The sequence below is a fragment of the Alnus glutinosa genome, chromosome 7 (assembly GCF_958979055.1).
Source record: "Alnus glutinosa chromosome 7, dhAlnGlut1.1, whole genome shotgun sequence".
In the NCBI taxonomy this organism is placed as follows: domain Eukaryota; kingdom Viridiplantae; phylum Streptophyta; class Magnoliopsida; order Fagales; family Betulaceae; genus Alnus; species Alnus glutinosa.
This window is the reverse complement of record NC_084892.1, coordinates 24978709-24997108: the sequence shown is the minus strand read 5'-3', so window position 1 is coordinate 24997108 and position 18400 is coordinate 24978709. Positions and strand designations below refer to the sequence as shown.

At 37.8% G+C, this 18400-nt stretch overlaps 4 protein-coding genes across 4 annotated transcripts; 3 read left to right on the top strand and 1 right to left on the bottom strand.

The window, feature by feature from the left end:
* Nucleotides 1-373: 373 nt before the first annotated feature.
* Nucleotides 374-3268, bottom strand: LOC133872982 (uncharacterized). Its single transcript, XM_062310678.1, has 6 exons — nt 3009-3268; nt 2738-2880; nt 2581-2631; nt 1711-1932; nt 1499-1601; nt 374-1280 (listed from the first exon to the last, which is right to left on the bottom strand). The coding sequence occupies exons 1-6, from the start codon at nt 3092-3094 to the stop codon at nt 746-748; spliced, it is 1140 nt and encodes a 379-aa protein (XP_062166662.1). The 5' UTR covers nt 3095-3268; the 3' UTR covers nt 374-745.
* Nucleotides 3269-6146: 2878 nt separating this feature from the next.
* LOC133872786 (E3 ubiquitin-protein ligase RDUF1-like) lies at nt 6147-8209 on the top strand. The gene has a single exon (XM_062310390.1). It carries the CDS (start codon nt 6521-6523, stop codon nt 7652-7654), a length of 1134 nt encoding a protein of 377 aa, XP_062166374.1. The 5' UTR covers nt 6147-6520; the 3' UTR covers nt 7655-8209.
* A 2647-nt stretch (nt 8210-10856) lies between these two features.
* LOC133874287 (uncharacterized) lies at nt 10857-11944 on the top strand. Its single transcript, XM_062312174.1, has 2 exons — nt 10857-11235; nt 11611-11944. The coding sequence occupies exons 1-2, from the start codon at nt 10949-10951 to the stop codon at nt 11747-11749; spliced, it is 426 nt and encodes a 141-aa protein (XP_062168158.1). The 5' UTR covers nt 10857-10948; the 3' UTR covers nt 11750-11944.
* A 2058-nt stretch (nt 11945-14002) lies between these two features.
* LOC133874352 (amino acid transporter AVT1D) lies at nt 14003-17389 on the top strand. The gene is made up of 11 exons (XM_062312249.1): nt 14003-14187; nt 14549-14841; nt 15048-15262; nt 15442-15465; nt 15571-15751; nt 15838-16057; nt 16177-16312; nt 16515-16680; nt 16766-16809; nt 16914-16976; nt 17072-17389. The coding sequence occupies exons 1-11, from the start codon at nt 14003-14005 to the stop codon at nt 17165-17167; spliced, it is 1623 nt and encodes a 540-aa protein (XP_062168233.1). The 3' UTR covers nt 17168-17389.
* The last annotated feature ends 1011 nt before the right edge of the window (nt 17390-18400 follow it).

The window sequence follows — 18400 nt, the reverse complement described above, 5'->3', positions numbered from 1 at the left end:
AAGCCAAAGCCAAAGCTGGAAAGAAAAACAACCATAAGCTAAAGATGAAGCTACAGATAAGCTAAAGCTAAGGCAAGATATAAACAAGCCTATGGATAATCTTTTCCGCTAATTTGAAATAGAGAAGATGGGGGAAGGATAGGTGAAATTTGCTGCCAAAGATGAATTTGGCTGCGGCTCAATGTGCCACGTAGTGAGTACAGAAGTTTACACTTCTATTGACTTTTCTAGCTGACCATGATGAATCAGAAGGGAGGGAGTCAATAATATTGTATATAGTATTAGAATGAAGATCACTGTATAAATTTTTATCATAGTAGAAGATTGAGCTTACTGTTTACCCAAAACCAAAATCACTAGTGAAGACGAAAAGTTGAAAAATACTAGATGTTAAAAACATCATCAACCATATTTGCCACAAACTGTTAAGCAACAACCAAATCCGATCCTTATCCGTCACATAATTTCAGGATACTGGACTTCAAACAGAAAGATATAATATCAAATTAAGGCCAAAGCAAGTGAAAATTATGGCAACCTTCCCTAAATCCAAGAGGTGCAGACAAGCCAGGAGGTAGATGCGAGGAAAAGCGAAATGTACAGATGCAACAGGGGATAACAAAAACTCCCACGCAGCAAAGCTAAAAGCTAATTGAACCACATACCAGTTCTATCTATTCACTGTCCATTCGCATCTTTTCTAGCTTTACCTATTCAACTGTCCATTGGAATCCTCTCCTCAACCTTAATTATTCCGACTGTCTGAAGTCTCAGGAGGACCTGGTCCTAAAAGCAAAGGAGCCGCTTTCTTTTCAGGACCGGGACTCTTATCAGCAGAAGGGTTTGCAGCCCAAGCTCTAAGAGGAGGTTCAAAATGATTGCTGGCAACATCAGGCGGGGGTGCATCTTCCCCAGGAAGAACAAGAAGCCCCTTCTCTCGCAAAGAAGATGGCTCATTGTAACAGGTATTCCACAGGGAGTCTAGAAGCTGCCTCTCCTCCTGAGCAGCCCCAAGATCTTCAGGTGACATCAAGCTAATACCATTGATCCGTTCTTGGAGAAGTTGCTTCAATTTCTCATCTTCTTCACCTACTCTGCCATCGTCCCCCTTTGTCTTGTCTCGAGCAAGCTCGAGAAGGCCCCGAAGGGCAGCCTCTCGTACCTCTGCATCTTCACTTGAGGCAAGGTGCATCATTATGCGAGGAAATCCTAGCTCGCTGACTAGGTTGCAGTCTGAACTATTTTCATGTAGTAGGTACTGGATCAAATTGAGGGCTTTCCTGAAAAGTAATTATTTTAGTAAGAAATCAAGACTGACGAAAATAACCTAACATAACAGTAAACCGAATATGCATGTCAAAATATACTAAAAACCGAATAAATTTGAATCTGGATTCTCTCTCTCTCTCTCTCTCCTCTCTTTTTCTTTTTTCACACTATACATTCATTTACAACTAAAAAATAAAATAACATAACTAAATACTTCTCACATGATCACCTTTGAAATCTTACACTCTCGGAACCTAAAGCATCTCTCAAGGCTGCATAACCATTTGCCAGACGGAATGCTGTGATTCCTGGTTTGTTGTGCCGGATTAAAGCTGAAAAGTCAACCCCAAGGCAAAATTTACATGACTATCAGTCTAAGCGCAATCAATTATAAGGTTAACAACGAAGTCAGTTCATCAAAGAACTGAAGTTGGTACTCACAAGATATTGCTCCAAGTGCTTTGGTTTGAACAGTCACATCAGGATCTGAAGAAAAATTAGAAAGGAGGGGTTCTAAACCATTTGCTTCCATGACTAGTTGTTGACTGTGGGGATTGTTCTGGACAATAGTTGTTACAACATCCGCAGCCTTTGCTCGAATGTTTGCATGGGGGTTTTTCAGGTAACCGAGAAGAGGAACCAAACCACCAATTGAGTGAAGGTCTGTGGCATATGCATTAACAACCAAAACGGCAGTAAGACATACAAAAAAAATGTTCACACAGGAAGTATAGACAAGCTGCTAATGAAACAAAAAATTTACACCTCAAATTATTACATGCAATGTTATAAACTAATGATAGCCAATACCATTATCACAAAAAGATCAATGCAAATTGAAGTAATTTTTAGCTTAAGCTAATAGAAGTAGATGGTAATGACACTTCATGGGTGAGTTTTTGAAAATATTTGCGTGAAGAATCCTAAACAATTTAGCAACCTCGTTTTTTTTTGTTCTTTTTCTTTTTTCCCTATATGGTTCCTGAAGCAACAAGTAATAATACTCCTTGTAACAAGTTGATAGAATACATAACAGAAACCTACCATCAAACATCTAGGCTACATAATTAGACATGTATGTGTCGAGCATCCACAGGGCCTGGAGAACATATCATTATACAGTCTTATACATTGACATGATACTAAACAAAAGGCACTCTAACCATCAAGATATTCACATTATATATGTTTCAACACTCAAAAACCACTCATTTGCATATCATCAGTTCAGTACCACAGATACAAACCACCGAATCCGCAAATATATTATCTCACAGAAGAGAAATCTCACAAAACAATGTAAGAATTTACCGTTGGCCATGTCGATAGACTCGACGTGCTCTTGCAGCTCATCCAACATACCTACCAGTAGACAAGATCATAAAAACACAAAATCAAAACTTGAATAGAAACAAAAATATATAAATAGATAAAAGGGTCTGAAAAACTAGGCTTTTTGTAATACTACCTTCAATATCACCCGGAGAGACTCCTTGAGCCTCCAAGACTTGCTCAGGAGTCTGCATAACCAGAGTTATCTCTTTCATGCGCTTAATCACATCAACACTCTGTGCTTGCATAGCTTCCATGAACCATCTTCGATCCTCCTCACTTTACAAACACCGAAACACGGATTAATCAAACACCCATTTCATTAAATTGAATACTCTTGCACCACTAATACAAATACTTCTCAAAAGCTTTGGTTGATTCGACTTCCGAGGGATTAAGAGAGGTACCTTAGATTGCGAGTGGGGCGAGTACCGTCGGTGTGAGCGAGGCTCCATTTGAGCAATCCTTCCCAGTTGGGTCCATCTTCAGCCATTACTGCTATTACCGACGACCCTAGACAAAAAGGGATCTTCTTCTTCTACGCTTGTTAACGAAGACAGCGGAAATATAGAGAAAAAGCCTTGCAATGTGATTTCAGAGTCGCATATGTAGAACCCAAATAGATGGTTCGAGAAACCTCTTCAGATTGCGAGAGAGCGGTGCAGATCAGACTTCAGAAGGGTAAAGAAAGAGTCACAGTAGTGGGCTCAATTGCGTTAAGGTTTTGAGGCCCAACAAACGTTGGATATTTTGGAAGAAAAACCTGGCCCGCGACAAATACGAAGGAAAAAGTTGATGTGATAATTTTTATTTTATTTTATTTTATTTTTTATAAGAGTTGATGTGATAATTTAGCTCTTATGCCATTGTTAGCTTCTTCTTCTTTTTTTCTTTTTCTTTTTTTTCTTTTTCTTTTTCTTTTTCTTTTCTTTTTTAAGACTGGGCTTTATAGATGATAATCCTTTGTGAAAGCAGTCTTTATCTATATTTTGGTGTAAATAAATTTATTTTATCTTATTTTTTGTAATCTAATAAAAATCGAGACAAAATCATGTTCCAAAAAATCAAATTTATTATCTATTAGACCTTGTAAAATGATCCAGAATTATTGAATCACCGCCCTTCGAATTATATATTGGCCGAAGAGTTTTTTTTATTTTTTTTCTTTAAATTCAGTCTCGCATTCTATTCATTCAAGAGAGAATCTAGAGCAAAACGCTCAACACAAACAATGTCAATAATATAATTGAGGGTTTTCTTCATACGGATTAGTTCATCCATAAAAATAAGTGCTACCTTATTAAATCTATGAGCTGCTTCATTTGCTTCTCTTTAGACATAGGTCACCTTCTAGTTCTGCACACTATTTAACACCCATTCAGCATCATTGATCAAGCAGTCAAGCCTGTTCCAATTCTTCTCGTCCTTCTGTAATGCTTCTGTTATTTGGAAATCATCACCTCAAAGTTCTACCATTTGCACTTACAAATCCCTAATGAATACAATAACCCAAAAAATAGTAGTGGCTTCAGCAACAATCGAATTAGTAATATATTTTTATGAAGTTGACAACGCCACCAACATCTTCCACATATAGCTATCTCTCACAATTACGCAATTATTCATTCTCCTAATATCATTTTCCACAACTATATCTCAATTAACTTTCATAAAACGATGTGTAGGTACTTTTCACACATGAGTCTCAATAGTACTTTTTTGTCGCCTCCCTTGCATCCTTGTAGTCGTAATTTTGAACGTCTCAATGGATTCACCAACCTTCCTTATAGTTTGGGTAAGGTGGCTAAAACTTTCTCCATAAATCATGGTGTTCATTCTGAATCATAAAATTCATTGCCACCACAGCTATTAGTTCAAACTCCTCATTATCTAAAACATTATTACTTCATTTGGGTTGAAGAGTTCATCTATTGTTTTATTCTATATTGCCAAAAAAAAAAAAAAAAAAAATCACTTCTCAAATATTGAAAATAGTTTTCATACAATAGTTAGCAAACGGCTTCTTAAATATAACCCATTACTAACACACTTTTCAAAACAAAATATAAATCACTTAAAAAAAAAAAAAAAAATCAAAATACGAAAAACTTTCCAGTCTTCCAGACATGAAAACACATCTCACTTTTTCACGTGTAAAAGCTGATCTTTTCGCTTATTAAAAAAAAAAAAAAAAAAAAGTAAAAAAGAAAAAGAGAAAGAAAGTGGAGGATAGCCTCCATAGGTAGATGCTAGCTCCACCTCATGTCCAACCATATAGGTGCTTTTAGAAGGTTATTGTTATTATTATTATTTTTTTTTAATATTTTTTTTTTTGATATGACATATAAGTCAAACTAATTTTAGTATTTTATGTTTTAATTTATTAATGTTTTTGGGTTTTTTTTTAAAAGAAAAACAAAAACAAAAAAAAAAAGAGACTATTTTATTAATGCATTTTAGATGGTGCTTTTTTATTTTTCTTTTGAAAAAATTTTACTAAGCTGACAAAAAATTAAAAACAATATGAGTATTTTGTATTTTGGTTTTTTTTTTATATTTTTATTTTGAAAAGAGAAAATAAAAGGGTGAGAAGAAAGAATAAGCTTTAACTAAAAAAAGTCGGCTTTGTTATTTGCTTTATTTGTGGTGAATTTTAATGTGCACATTATGCAACCCGATGGATCGCTTTTAACTTCGCATCTGGAAACATTTTTAACTGGTCTCTCATTTTTTATTCATTTCAAATCAAGAAAGGAAATGACCCTGCTTTTATAACCTTTTTTCTTTATTGGCTTAGGAAAAAAAAATGGCATTACTTAGTAATACTTTTTATTTCTTCGTTTTGTTTTTTATTTTTAAAATAAAAGCATTAACGAACAATCTAATATACAAAATACTCAAAATTATATTCAAGCTTATATTAAGTCAACACATTTTTTTATTTTTTGAAAAATAGAAAATAAAAAAGAACAACACACTTTAAAATAAAAAATAAAAAATAAAATTAGCAAACGGAAAAACTAAGTATTATAAAAGAATGAATTGAACCTTTCAAAAAAAAAAAAAAAAAAAAATGAATGAATTGAAGGAATGATGCTGATGGGAAACGTGGAATATTCTTCGTATCAAATTAATGATAATTTTGTCTGTTGCTTCACTCTCTTTCATTTCACCATTAACACGGGTTGTAATGCAATATTCCGAAGCGACGTCGTGTAAACAGACAGGCGAGATCGAAACGTCCTTGTCCGGTTCACGTCAATCCTGACTTTAGCTCACACAAAAATGACGCTGACCGGCCGGTTCACATAACCCCTTACAGCCTTACTAGTGACTAAGTCTACTTTGGTAGACAGTAGACATAAACGTCGCCACTGACGCCGTCATGTACCAGCGTTCAAAATCATAACACGTGCATCGAACCAGAAGCTTCAGGCCACCAATTATATTTTCTTTTTTCTTTTTTGCGTATTTCAAAAGAAAAATGAAATGAAAATAATCTGGTGATTAAAGCGTAAGCACCACGCTTGATGAGAGTGACTGACGCGGTTTCACCGTAGAGGCTTCCACGCTACCCTTAAATCCTTCAGATTCTCATTTCCACCTCAATCTCTCTCTCTGCTTTTTCAGTAGATTTTCCCAGGGAATTAGGTTTCCCGTGCTTTTCAATTCCTTGTCGATTTCCCTCGCCTGAATTCAATTTCCCTATTATCTTCGTTCTTTGATCTCCAAAGAGAAAGAAAGATCTTTTTCCTCTCGCTTGCAATCTTATACCTTTTCTTGGTTCCTTAGAGTCGAAAGCTCACCTAAAGCTTGATCTTTGACCCATTTTCCCACAATTGACCAAGAAATTGAGGATCTTTTGCTTCTATTTTGAGCAAAAAACAAAAGGGGATTTAGGGTTTCGTTTCTTACAACGATGGCTTCGATGGGCTCTTCGTACTGGTGCTATAGATGCAACCGATTCATCCGGGTTCGGGTTTGGGAACAAGACACGGTCATCTGCCCCGACTGCAGCGGTGGGTTCGTCGAGGAGATACGGACTCCAACCAGATCTCCGCTCCACCGGTTCCCCGCCGCTGCCGCAATGTACATCGATCCAATCCCGCCCAATTCTGATCAGAACCCGATCCCAAGACTCCGCCGGAGCAGGAGGAACGGCGGGGATCGCTCGCCTTTCAATCCCGTCATCGTCCTCCGCGGGCCCGCCGACGGAGGCGGAGGGAACGAACCGGAAAGAGTAAACTTTGATCTCTACTACGATGACGGAGCTGGGTCAGGACTACGGCCTTTACCGGATAGCATGACGGAGTTCTTGATGGGTTCTGGTTTCGACCGTCTTCTGGACCAATTGGCGCAATTGGAGGTCAATGGGGTAGGTCGTTTAGAGCAACCACCGGCTTCAAAAGCCGCTATCGAGTCCATGCCCATCATTAAGATCGTGGCGAGCCATGTCTCGACGGAGTCGCATTGCGCGGTGTGCAAGGAACCGTTCGAGCTCGACTCGGAGGCGCGAGAGATGCCCTGTAAGCACATCTACCACTCGGACTGTATCCTTCCGTGGCTGTCGATGAGGAACTCTTGCCCCGTGTGCCGGCACGAGCTACCCACCGATGTGCGTGGTAGGAACTCGCCGGAGAGTGATGCGGGTCGAGACGAAGAGACCGTGGGACTAACGATTTGGAGGCTGCCCGGTGGTGGGTTCGCGGTGGGGAGGTTCACTGGCGGGATTAGGGCCGCGGAGCGTGAGCTTCCTGTGGTTTACACGGAGGTGGATGGTGGGTTTAACAATGGTGGTGTTCCCAGAAGGATTTCGTGGGAGACGAGCGTGAGAAGCTCAAGGGAGAGTGGTGGATTTCGCCGGGTGTTTCGTAGTTTCTTCTCGTTCTTGGGAAGGTTTAGAATTAGTACTAGTTCATCATCATCAGCCTCTCGTTTGAGTTCTGAGCCGGGGCTAACGCGAAGAAGGAGTGGCTCTAGTGCTGTGTTTAGTCGTTCGTGGAGAAGGCGCCGAGGCGCCCGGGCTTTGGATTTGGATGATAACAGATGGTGAATTTTGATTCTTTAATGGGTTTATATATTCTTTATCTTCTAGGGTCTCTGTTTTGATACCTAAACTGTTGCAGTAAGACAACCTTTCACAATTTGTATATTGTATGATCTTACTTGCTGTACATAACAACACATGAGGCAGAGTTGAGGAATTTCTGAGTTTAAAATTCTGTGAAAGAGAGAATTTTGGAACTTGCCGGTGACTAGATTTCACGCTAGTGGAAGATGGAGGAGAAGATATAGTTATGCAGTTAGAGTGGGCTTCAGAAGATGTAGAGGTGCTAGCCCCGTGTAGCTGTGCCAGTACTAATGTTAAGACTTGTTTGAGTTCCACAAATGGTTTTTGTTACAATAGTAACACTTACATTTTTTTGTTTCCTTTTTCTTAAATTTCTTGTTGGATGCAGTTTGATATGTAGGATTGGCTGTTCCTTATAGAACAGCATTGTGTGCAACATGATCTCTGTCTCTCTGTGGTCTTTTGTTATTCTGGATGTACTTGACTCAATGTGCCAATCTTCAATAACAGTGGGCCTACTTGCTGGGATATGTCAAATTTGGTTTCCGTGGTTCATGTGATTGGTTTCCTTGAAATCTAATGTCTACTGCTATACGCTTTTGGATCAGAAACGGGTGGTTGGGGATGGGGACCATGTTCAATTATTACTTGGAGAGTTGGAGGTAGCAAATGTCTCTGAATGAATGAGGTAACCAGGAGACCTTGATGATCATGTTGTTTTCGTAAGTTTTCTGGAATCAGGTGTTAGATTGGATCCATCCGTAGCCTATTGTTTGAGTAGACAGCTTGGACTATATCCATAGGAGATGGCTCTTGATAAGCCTGATAACTACTCGGCTATCATTCATTTGTTTTGTTCACCTATTCGTTCGATGAAGGGCATATGAGTTGATTTTATCACATTGCCCCTGATACCGACTTGTTTCCTTTTTGAAAATTCGTAATAACTGAAGATAAGCAGCAGGAATATTAGAAATGATGGGCTGCTGCAATAGTTTGGCATCTTTGCCACAGGTCGATTTGCTTAGTGTATTGGTAAGGAGAACTCGGGGTGAGATATTACACCATTAATGCTTTTTTTTTTTTTAATTGAAATTATGGGTATCCTTTCCAAGAAAAATGGCATCATTTATTGCATGTAGGTCATTCCATGTTCTTGCAACAAATCATAGATTGGATAGTGTTCAGCTCTTTTCTTCTTCTTTTTTCAATGCTATTCAGTCTGGTCATTTATTTGAGCAGAACTTTAAATTTAGATTATATTATGTTACTAGCATTGTTGAAGTTCTACAATAAGATGAGGGTTAAATAAATATAGATCGGTGAAAGAATGTAATCCAGCCTATTACTTTGGCAGAAATCTCTCTTCTGCTGGATAAGAGTATAACACACTTTATCATATTGAATGAAAATAATCACGTCGTATCTTCTGATTGAAAAGTCTCTTACCGAGGAAAATAAAGCTGCAACCTGAGAATCTGTGAATTGCACCAGAATTGTCAGTTTTCGTCTTCAGTGAAATGAGTTGTATATAATAGTGTGCACAGGCAATGCTGAAGGAGCGGGCCAACTTTGGGATTCAGATGATTATTTGGTTCCAGATTTCATGTTTTCTATTTTTGTTGTCACTATCTGATGCTGTCCTGTAAATATTCCAGTATCCGTGCTTGGAAAGAGAACATTAGTAATTTGTTTGGTTCTTATTGTAAAAAAAAGTACATCTAAGTGTAAAAATAAAATAATAATAATAAATTAAAAAACTTTTTATTTGGTAAAATTTTAGTTTGAGGATGTATGATAGGAGGAGAAGATAGTTATGCAGTAAGAGTGGGTTTACCTATCAAAAGAGTAATAATTCAACACCATTCATAGGTATAATTTTTCACTACCTTGTCACATTTGCAAAGTGGTCATTCACCTTAATTTATTTTTAAAAAATAATAAAACTTAAAAAATAATAGGAGACTACCTTGTCAATGTGGTAAAGTGGTGAAAAGTTGTATCTTTATATAGTAGTGAATCATTACTCCTATAAAAAAAAAAGTTATGCAATGAGAGTGGGTCTTCAGTTATGATTTATGAGGTTCCAGATTTCTGGGTAATCAAGTGGTATGCTTGCCTAACAATACATATCTGAATACCCCTTCTCTTTTAAAGAATGATCAAACCGTCTACCCACTAATACATGCGTGCATGCACACCTACTTTGAATGTTGCAAATGTTGTAAAATGACAAGTTGAGCAAGAGGCAATGTTTCAAATCATGAGTTCAAAAGACTTTGTACTAGGTAATGTCGAACTTGTACTAGGATGTCACTTCACTTATTTGTTTTCTTTACCTATTTGGGGCATTGAAGGCTTCAGATTCAATACATGTATATAAGTGGTCAAATATTGCAGCAGATATCACGGCTCTAGTCAAGATATAATTGTCAATCCTGATTTGCTTTGAAGTTTCTCTGCAGCTAAAAATAAGCTGTGGAACTGTAAGAAGAAAAGGGTGTCACAAAAATATTCTGGGGATGAATTACCACAGCTCAGTTTGCTCTCATCCTTTTTTTGTGAAGAGAAATTTAAGGCTAAATCTTACTTTTACCGCTTCCTTATTGAAACTACTGATGTTCATCTTTTTCTTTTCAATAGTTATGGCAAAAAAGAAGAAAAGAAAGAGGTAGTTAAATGATTTTGAGAGATCAGATCACATCATACTTGCGCTTACACTAGAATTTTGTGAGCTCTTCATCTTATAGCGTCTTTTGTCCCTTGCATGACAATCATATGAAAGGAAAGCTTCCTTGGCAACTCAATTTTTCTCAGATGCCAGGAATCTTGGTGGACTTCTCCTTTTGTCATCTCATTTCTTCCGAGTTTAATAGATCACATGTTCAATTTCTCCCTTCTGTGTGAAACTACGTAATTCTCTATGGTAGTGATACATGAATTACAAGTGCACAACTTTAAAACACGTTGAAATGGGACCACACATTAATATACCTGGAAGTTACACACTTGTAGTGCACTTTACTGTAATTCTAGCATTTTCCTATAACATATGCCTATCTTGGCACGGTAGATGGAGTTGGGACCATCCTTATCCAAAAAAATCACAGGAATCTTTGCTTCTGACGTGGCCTTATCCAAGTACTAGCATGTCAAAACCCTGCAAATAAAAAAAGCTTGCAGCGTGTCATTTTAACATCCAACAACTCCATTCCCGGTCACTCCCCATCTCTCCAGCCTATTCAACTGCGCAAAAAATAACCAGAAGTTAACAAGATGGTATCAATAGCTCCTCTTCAGGCCATATTTCCCACAAATGCACAGAGACAATGGACATTTGCAGACAGCCATTCACCTCCTGGCTTTCGTGCTCCACAGTCGATAAGCGGTTTAACAGCCATATCGTGGAACAGGATTGAGATAAACAAGAGAAGGAGATCTTCAACTGTGGTTGCGGCTGTTGGAGATGTGTCCCCTGATGGCACCAACTACCTGATTGCCGGTGCTGCTGCGGTGGCCCTCCTTGGGACTGCCTTCCCTATCCTATTTTCCCGCAAGGACTTGTAAGTATATACACGGATATACCTCCCTCTAGCTGAGATTGCTTTTTTGTTTTTTTGCCTTTTCCTTTTTCCCTTCTGGGTTATGATGCTGGTTTCTTGATATTGATCTTACTCATGCTTATTGCATAAAACAGGCCAAAAGGTAAAATGTTTTTGAGTTAAGCTCTAAGATGTGTGTTAGTTCATCTTTGTCAGGGAGATGAACATATGAGGAAGCCTATAGATTTGGCCAAATAATGAAACAACGAACAAAATTGACCCAGCCAGGCCCTGCTAACTCTCATCCTATCTCATGTCTTTTATGCTCTGTATGGGATTGGAGTGATTTGTTCATTATTTCATTTTCATTGTGTGTTGTCTATATGCTTATCACAGGTGTCCTGAATGTGATGGAGCGGGTTTCGTCCGGAAAGCAGGGGCGACCTTGAGGGCAAATGCGGCACGGAAGGACCAGGCTCAGATCGTATGTGCTCGTTGCAATGGCCTTGGCAAGCTCAACCAAATTGACAAATAGATGACACCTGTACCCTTGTTTTGGCTCTGTAATTTTAGTCATACTTTCACTGTTAAGCTATGAGGTCCCTCCTAAAACTGTTACATCAATATCTCCTATAGTGATCTCCACGAAGTTTTATATATTTTCTGTTGTGCAAGTGTAATTTCCACGGTGTATTTTGCTGGATTTTAAGCATGTTAGTGTAATTTTCTCCGTCCTCGTTTGTTATTTTTATTTCTGTTAATATTCTTAAAACTGTATTCTTTGAATTCTGGGGGTGCACTGGCTATGCGACCATAAGGATAAAGCCCAATTGTGAACGCATTGAAATGACAAAAACCCAATGGCATACATCCCGAGTTGGCAGATATAATGAAGATGGCTTAGTAGAAACTCATGGGAGGCTTATGGAGGTAAATGTAGGTGCCTGTGATAAGCCAATCTGATTGTTATCTAAAAAGAAAATGCATACAAGCTCTGAAACTTGGGAGGGGAATAGAAGGAAAAATCCAGTTGTTGATTGGCCTGGTGGTAGATTGTGTGGTTTTCTTTAGCTATCCCAAGGCAAGCTTTTGTCTTGTGGTTGGTATTTCAAGATGCCTTAACTGCGGGAGATAGATTGGTGAAATGGGATTATAAGGGAGAAATTTGTTGTGTGTTTTGTCGTAATGGAGTTGAAAGTAAAGAGCATTTGTTTTTCAAGTGCAGTTACAGTGGGAGAATATGGCAAGAAGGCATGAGAAGACGTACTGTAGATTATCCCCCAGTTTATTGGGATTGGGATGAGGTGGTGCAGGATGCATGGTTTGAGAGAGTGGACCAAGAAGTCTCTGTATGCCAATACATGTAGACTGCTTTTAAGCTCCACAGCTTATAATCTCTGTCCGAATCGAAATGAAATAAAGCATGGAAGTCATCCTAAAACAGAAGAGCAGATTTTGCAGAGACTATTTTGGGAAGTTAGAACAAGAGTGGTAGGGAAAGGCAGGTTTAAAAAGTGTTCTGAGAATGTGGCAATCTGTCGTAATTGGGGTATCAATGTAGAGGTGGTGCTGATGTTGCTTTTATTGCTGTGTGTGGTGGTTTTCCTGAGTTCTGCAGACTGGGGTAGTTTGATGTTTTTGTTTGTTTTGTAGCTTTGTTGCTGTGTTGTTTAGTTTGGGTGTTTTTTTAAGGCTTCTTGTTAGTTGGTTCTTGATACTGTTTGTAGTATCTTGTTGGTCAGCAGTTCCTGCTCGTGTTTGGTGTTTTTGTTCTGTTGTCAATGAAATGCCTATTGATAAATAAAAAAATAAAAAGAAAATCAAGAGGCTCTACATGGTCTTATATAGTCTTTTCATAAAAAGAGTAATATTATATATTTCATTCTCATTTCACCTCATTTCACCCAATTTCACTGAATTGATGTGGTAGTAGTGTTCATTAGCCCTGGTATATTTTTTTTATAAAAATGAAATTTAACAAAGATTGATCCAGTGAGATGAGAATGAGGATGTACATAGCATTTCTCTTGTAAAAAATTAAGAGTAATGCTACGTACTACACTCCTATCCCACTAGGTTGATGTGTCAATGCCTATCAGCTCTTGAATCAACTCTCGTTAAAGAAAGAAAAAAATAAATAAAAAATCAAAGACTGATGAACACTGTTACATCAGCCGAGTAAAATGGATGTGTTGTATGTATCATTAAGAGGCGCTACATACATGGACTTTGTTTGCATAAAATATCACCAGCCAGGAGCAAAAGAACAAAAACTAAAGAACCTTTTATAGCAATTAACCGAAGTACAAATCATAATACTAAAGACAAAACTAACAAAACAGCTCTAACTTCGGATCATGTGGTATTTTTCCCTTGCATGGCTGCTATTAACATTTGGTCGTCAACTCAAAAGACCGTAAATTGTGTTGACACGTGTATGATTACACAAGATCATAGCCATCTGAATCATAGGCATCGTAAGAAATCTACTAATAAGTGCATTCTCCGATTAGCTCGGTTTCTTGGTCAGTTTTTAGGCAGTTGAAACCAAACCAAGCAAAACTAGAATCATTCCTTTTGTTTTGCTTTCTGTTTTGCAATAACAAGTTTCTGGTTTTCTTGTTTTTGTTTTACTACTTCTCGTAACCGTATTTGTCTTCCCTGTTTAACGTTTAAGGTGACTGGTTTAATTTGAAGTTCAAAACAGGCTCTAGAGAAATAGAAATTAATGTTCAACTCGATCATGTTTGTACGTACGTAATATTTGAATCCACGTGGAGAGAGTGAAATGAAACTGAACGAGGATTTGGGACCGGACCGTGGGGACGAATTCCAAACCGACGATGAAGAAAACGAGGCGGAAACGATCTGGTGGCATGAAGACGATACTGAATCCGAGGTCACAGTTTCTTCACGAAGCCCATCTGATAACAACATGGACCTTAACAACCCCTCATGGCCTCAGAGCTACAGGTACGTACTATAGATATCTGCATTTTCTATCTTATTCATCTATTTCATTTGGAGGCAAAATTTCAAAAGAACTGAAGCTGGAAAGATAATTTACTGATGTGAAATGAAATAGACTCGTATATGAGTTCTTGATGAACACATTCTTCTTTTGCGGGGAGTTCAACAAAAACTGTTCTGCATTCACCGATCTGCTAAAACCCTACAAGTTAAAAGGACAAATTAATCGTATAAATGAATATTTAGAAACAGACTGACAATGATATATATGGGGTGAATTATGTTGTGCCTAAAAGAAACATAAAAGACAGACTAAGCAGATAGTAATCTAAATTTTTCTTCTTATTTCGTGGAATATGTACAGGCAGTCAATGGACATGTTTACAAGCGTGACCCCTCCCTTCATTAACTTTCTAAGAGGGAATAGCTTGACAGGAATAAGCAGCGTCTTTTCTACAGCATACAAGAGGCCACAATCATCTGAGCTTGACTCTTCGCTGAGTAAACCTCTTATTTCTGAAACAAGTTTAGACAAAGAAGAAGTGCCTACCCATACACTACCTGTGAAGTCATCTGCATCTTCCTACTCCAAATTTTCTATCAGTGAATTCCCACCACCGCAGGAGCAGTGTTCATTCGCTCAAGCAGTCATTAATGGTAAAAACCTGTTCCTATTCATCACTCCTAGCTCAAGGCTCCTCATCTACATCAAATCTTTTCAAACTTCGTTATCTTTTGCATTTTTTTTTTCTTCACCTCTTCTTGATCGATGTACTCGTCAAATGAGGCTAATCCCTTTGGTTCCAGAGTGCTATCTCTGTAGTTTCCTCTAAAAATTAAGATCCTCATTTCCTTTTAAGCAGGAATCAATGTTCTATGTGGCATAGGACTCCTGACAACTCCATATGCAATCAAAGAAGGAGGATGGTTGAGCCTCATCATACTCATGACCTTCGGTATCCTTTCTTGCTATACTGGAGTTTTATTGAAGCAATGCTTGGAAAGTTCTCCTGGACTCCAAACTTACCCGGATATTGGGCAGGCTGCTTTTGGCTTGGCTGGTCGCTTAGGGATAGCTGTAAGTACAATACCAATATAAAATGTCCAAGTTTTTCACAAGCATGCTTGTCTACAATAAACATATAACCAATGTTGTTATATATGCATATAGCATGTCTGCTATTGAGTTTGCACCTAGAAGCAGAAACCTCTGTTGTTAGACAGCCAAACTGACACTTGGGTTCTTGTCCAATGCAGATAATTTTGTATGTAGAACTATATGTAAGTGCAAAAAATTCTTCCTTGTATGTAATTCACAGTTCTCTTACCTTTTTTGGTAACATGCTTTTCATTATGCTCTGAAAGGTGAATACCTCTGGTATGTAGGCTTCTTGTGTGGAGTACATTATTATGATGAGCGATAACCTGGCATCATTGTTCCCAAACACCCGTCTCAGTTTTGCTGGAATCTGTCTTGGTTCTCATCAAACTTTTTCCATCTTAGCTACGCTTATTGTTCTTCCTACAGTTTGGCTTCGAAATCTGAGTTTGCTCTCATACCTTTCAGGTTTCTTTTCCTTCTTGCAGTCTCATCTCCATTTTTGAATGCACATCTGCCTATATAGCTGCTGATCTTAAAAGCTCTGTGTTCAGGTGGAGGAGTAGTTGCATCAATCCTGGTGGCACTTTGCCTATTGTGGGTTGGGGTGGTGGACCAAGTTGGATTCCATCCAAGTGGAACAGCTTTAGACCTTACAAACCTTTCTGTCACAATTGGTATTTTTGGTTTCAGCTACTCTGGCCATTCAGTTTTTCCAAATATCTATACTTCCATGAAAGAACCATCTCAATTTCCATCAGTTTTAATAGCCAGGTGACCAAAATTGTTTTAGTTTTAGTTAGAAATTATCCACAATGTTTCCTGAATTCACCTTTCTTGCTGGATTTATCCAGAAACCTTATGAAGTTCCATTATTTTTTCCCCTGCCACAGCTTTGCCTTCTGCTTTTTTATCTACACTGGGGTAGCAATATGCGGCTTTCTAATGTTTGGTGACTCAGTCAAGTCTCAGTTCAGCTTAAACATGCCCAGAGAATTTGTTGCTTCTAATATCGCAATCTGGACCATGGTATGATAGGAACTCAAATTACTTCTCTTAGTTTATAATTTTTGCATGAGAAATGTTATCTTGTAGACTACTATACGACTGTGAAGCCCTTGTTTATGTAAATGCTGATTTTCATTGTTATGTCATCCCGGTTGAATGACAGTCTACTAAATAACATTACTCTGTATGTATAGTAGAATAAAGTGATCAATGGGTTTTATAGGTTGTGAACCCGCTGACAAAGTATGCCTTGACAATTGCACCCATCGCATTGAGTTTAGAGGAGCTCTTGCCTTCAGCTCAGCTTAGATCTTACAGTGTAGTGGTTCTCATCAGAACAATTTTAGTATTTTCAACTTTGGTTGTGGCCCTAACTTTTCCATTCTTTGGTGAGCATCTCTTTCACTGCTTCTGGACATTGGTTTCCAAGCGTTCTCTTGTCTGCTAAGCAGTTTTCTGTCAATTGGACTGCAGCTTTTGTGATGGCATTAATAGGATCTTTGTTTGCAATGTTAATTGTGAGTTCCCTCTTCATATATACATACACCTCAATCTTAATTCATCAAAGCTATAGATATATGAGGAACTTTGAAGGAATTCTCCATCTGATGTTTCATGGCAGGCTCTCATCTTTCCATGCGCATGTTATCTTCGCTTACTCAATGGTAGATTAACGAAGTTGCAGGTAATTAAGAATTCTGTATCAGTTCGAGTATTAATTCTTCTACATCTTGATTTATGAGAAGGCATGTTCTAAACCAGTTCTTGAATCTATTTCAGATTGCAAATTCCATATTGATTATGAGTGTGGGTGTGGTCTGTGTTTGCGTTGGCACATATTCAGCAATTACAAGAATAGCTGACAAAATGGCCTGATTGAAGGAAACTAAGGGGATATCTGGTGAGTAGCTCAAGCCTAAAATCTTTTTCTTAGAAAATTTCAACTATACTGAAGAACGCCGGCAATTCAATGGGATTCAACCAACAAAAAGAGGGGAATTGGATGGAGGAAGGGCTCATCTTAAGCACTTTCTATATATGATCATGGCATTCATAGTTTAATTGTTTTGGTGTTCATCAGATCCACAGCCTTTAATTAAGTCCCAATGATACACACCTCCACAGTTCAAAAGGCTAAGGTAAAGTCAAGGGAAAAATGTTGTAGAAGGTCCGTATTACTTTTTATCAAATCGTTCTATGAGGTTTAAATTTTATCAATTTACTCCTTAAGATTAAGACTATTATCAAATATATCGTTCCGTCTACCTCTCATTAAAATTATAACAATATTGCCAAATCATATCAAATCAAAAGGTGATACTGTGTCCCATTTAATAATAATATTAACGAAAGGGGGGGGGGGGGTAGGGAAGAACTTCATTTAAAGGTACTGAACTTCAAAACGTCTCAAATTAGGGTATCCAATTTTTAAAACGTCTGGATAAATGATGTTACAGAGTTTTCTTGTAAAGAGAAAGGATCTTAATTGTTGGACTTCAGCACATTGCTAAAATTATTCATGGTTAGGTCAGATCAATTTGTTCAAGTGAGGCCCCAAGACCTTGAGGCAATTATAATACTTGGCGTAGGGTTCTTCCCATTTCAAGGAAAATGGAGAGAAACCATTTCTTGGTCAATATTAGTTTCACAATTTAATGATATATAAATTGCTTCACATGAATATAACGTGATACCATGTACACCTTTAAATATAATAAAACAAAATTTTGACTATAAAATAGTTTCTCTCCATTTTACTTAATTCAAGTTAAATGAAATCAAGGTCATGACCCTTCATAATTGAAGACACACACACACCATATAAAAAAAAAAAAAAAAAAAAAAAAAAAAAAAAAAAAAAAAAAAAGGGACTTTTATCTTTAATTAAATATAATTGTTAAAAGTGATGTACGTGCAATAGAATGTGACAAAATTGAGTTTACCTAATGAGGTAAATTAATGTGAAGCCCAAGAATCCAAAGATGAGACCAAGTTTAATCAAAACGGAGTTGGATGCTTTTTATATCCATGCATGAAGATTGAAGGGAATGGAAATCATGAGTCATGGCCCGCGCCGATTCGTTTATGGACCCAACCGCACGATCCATT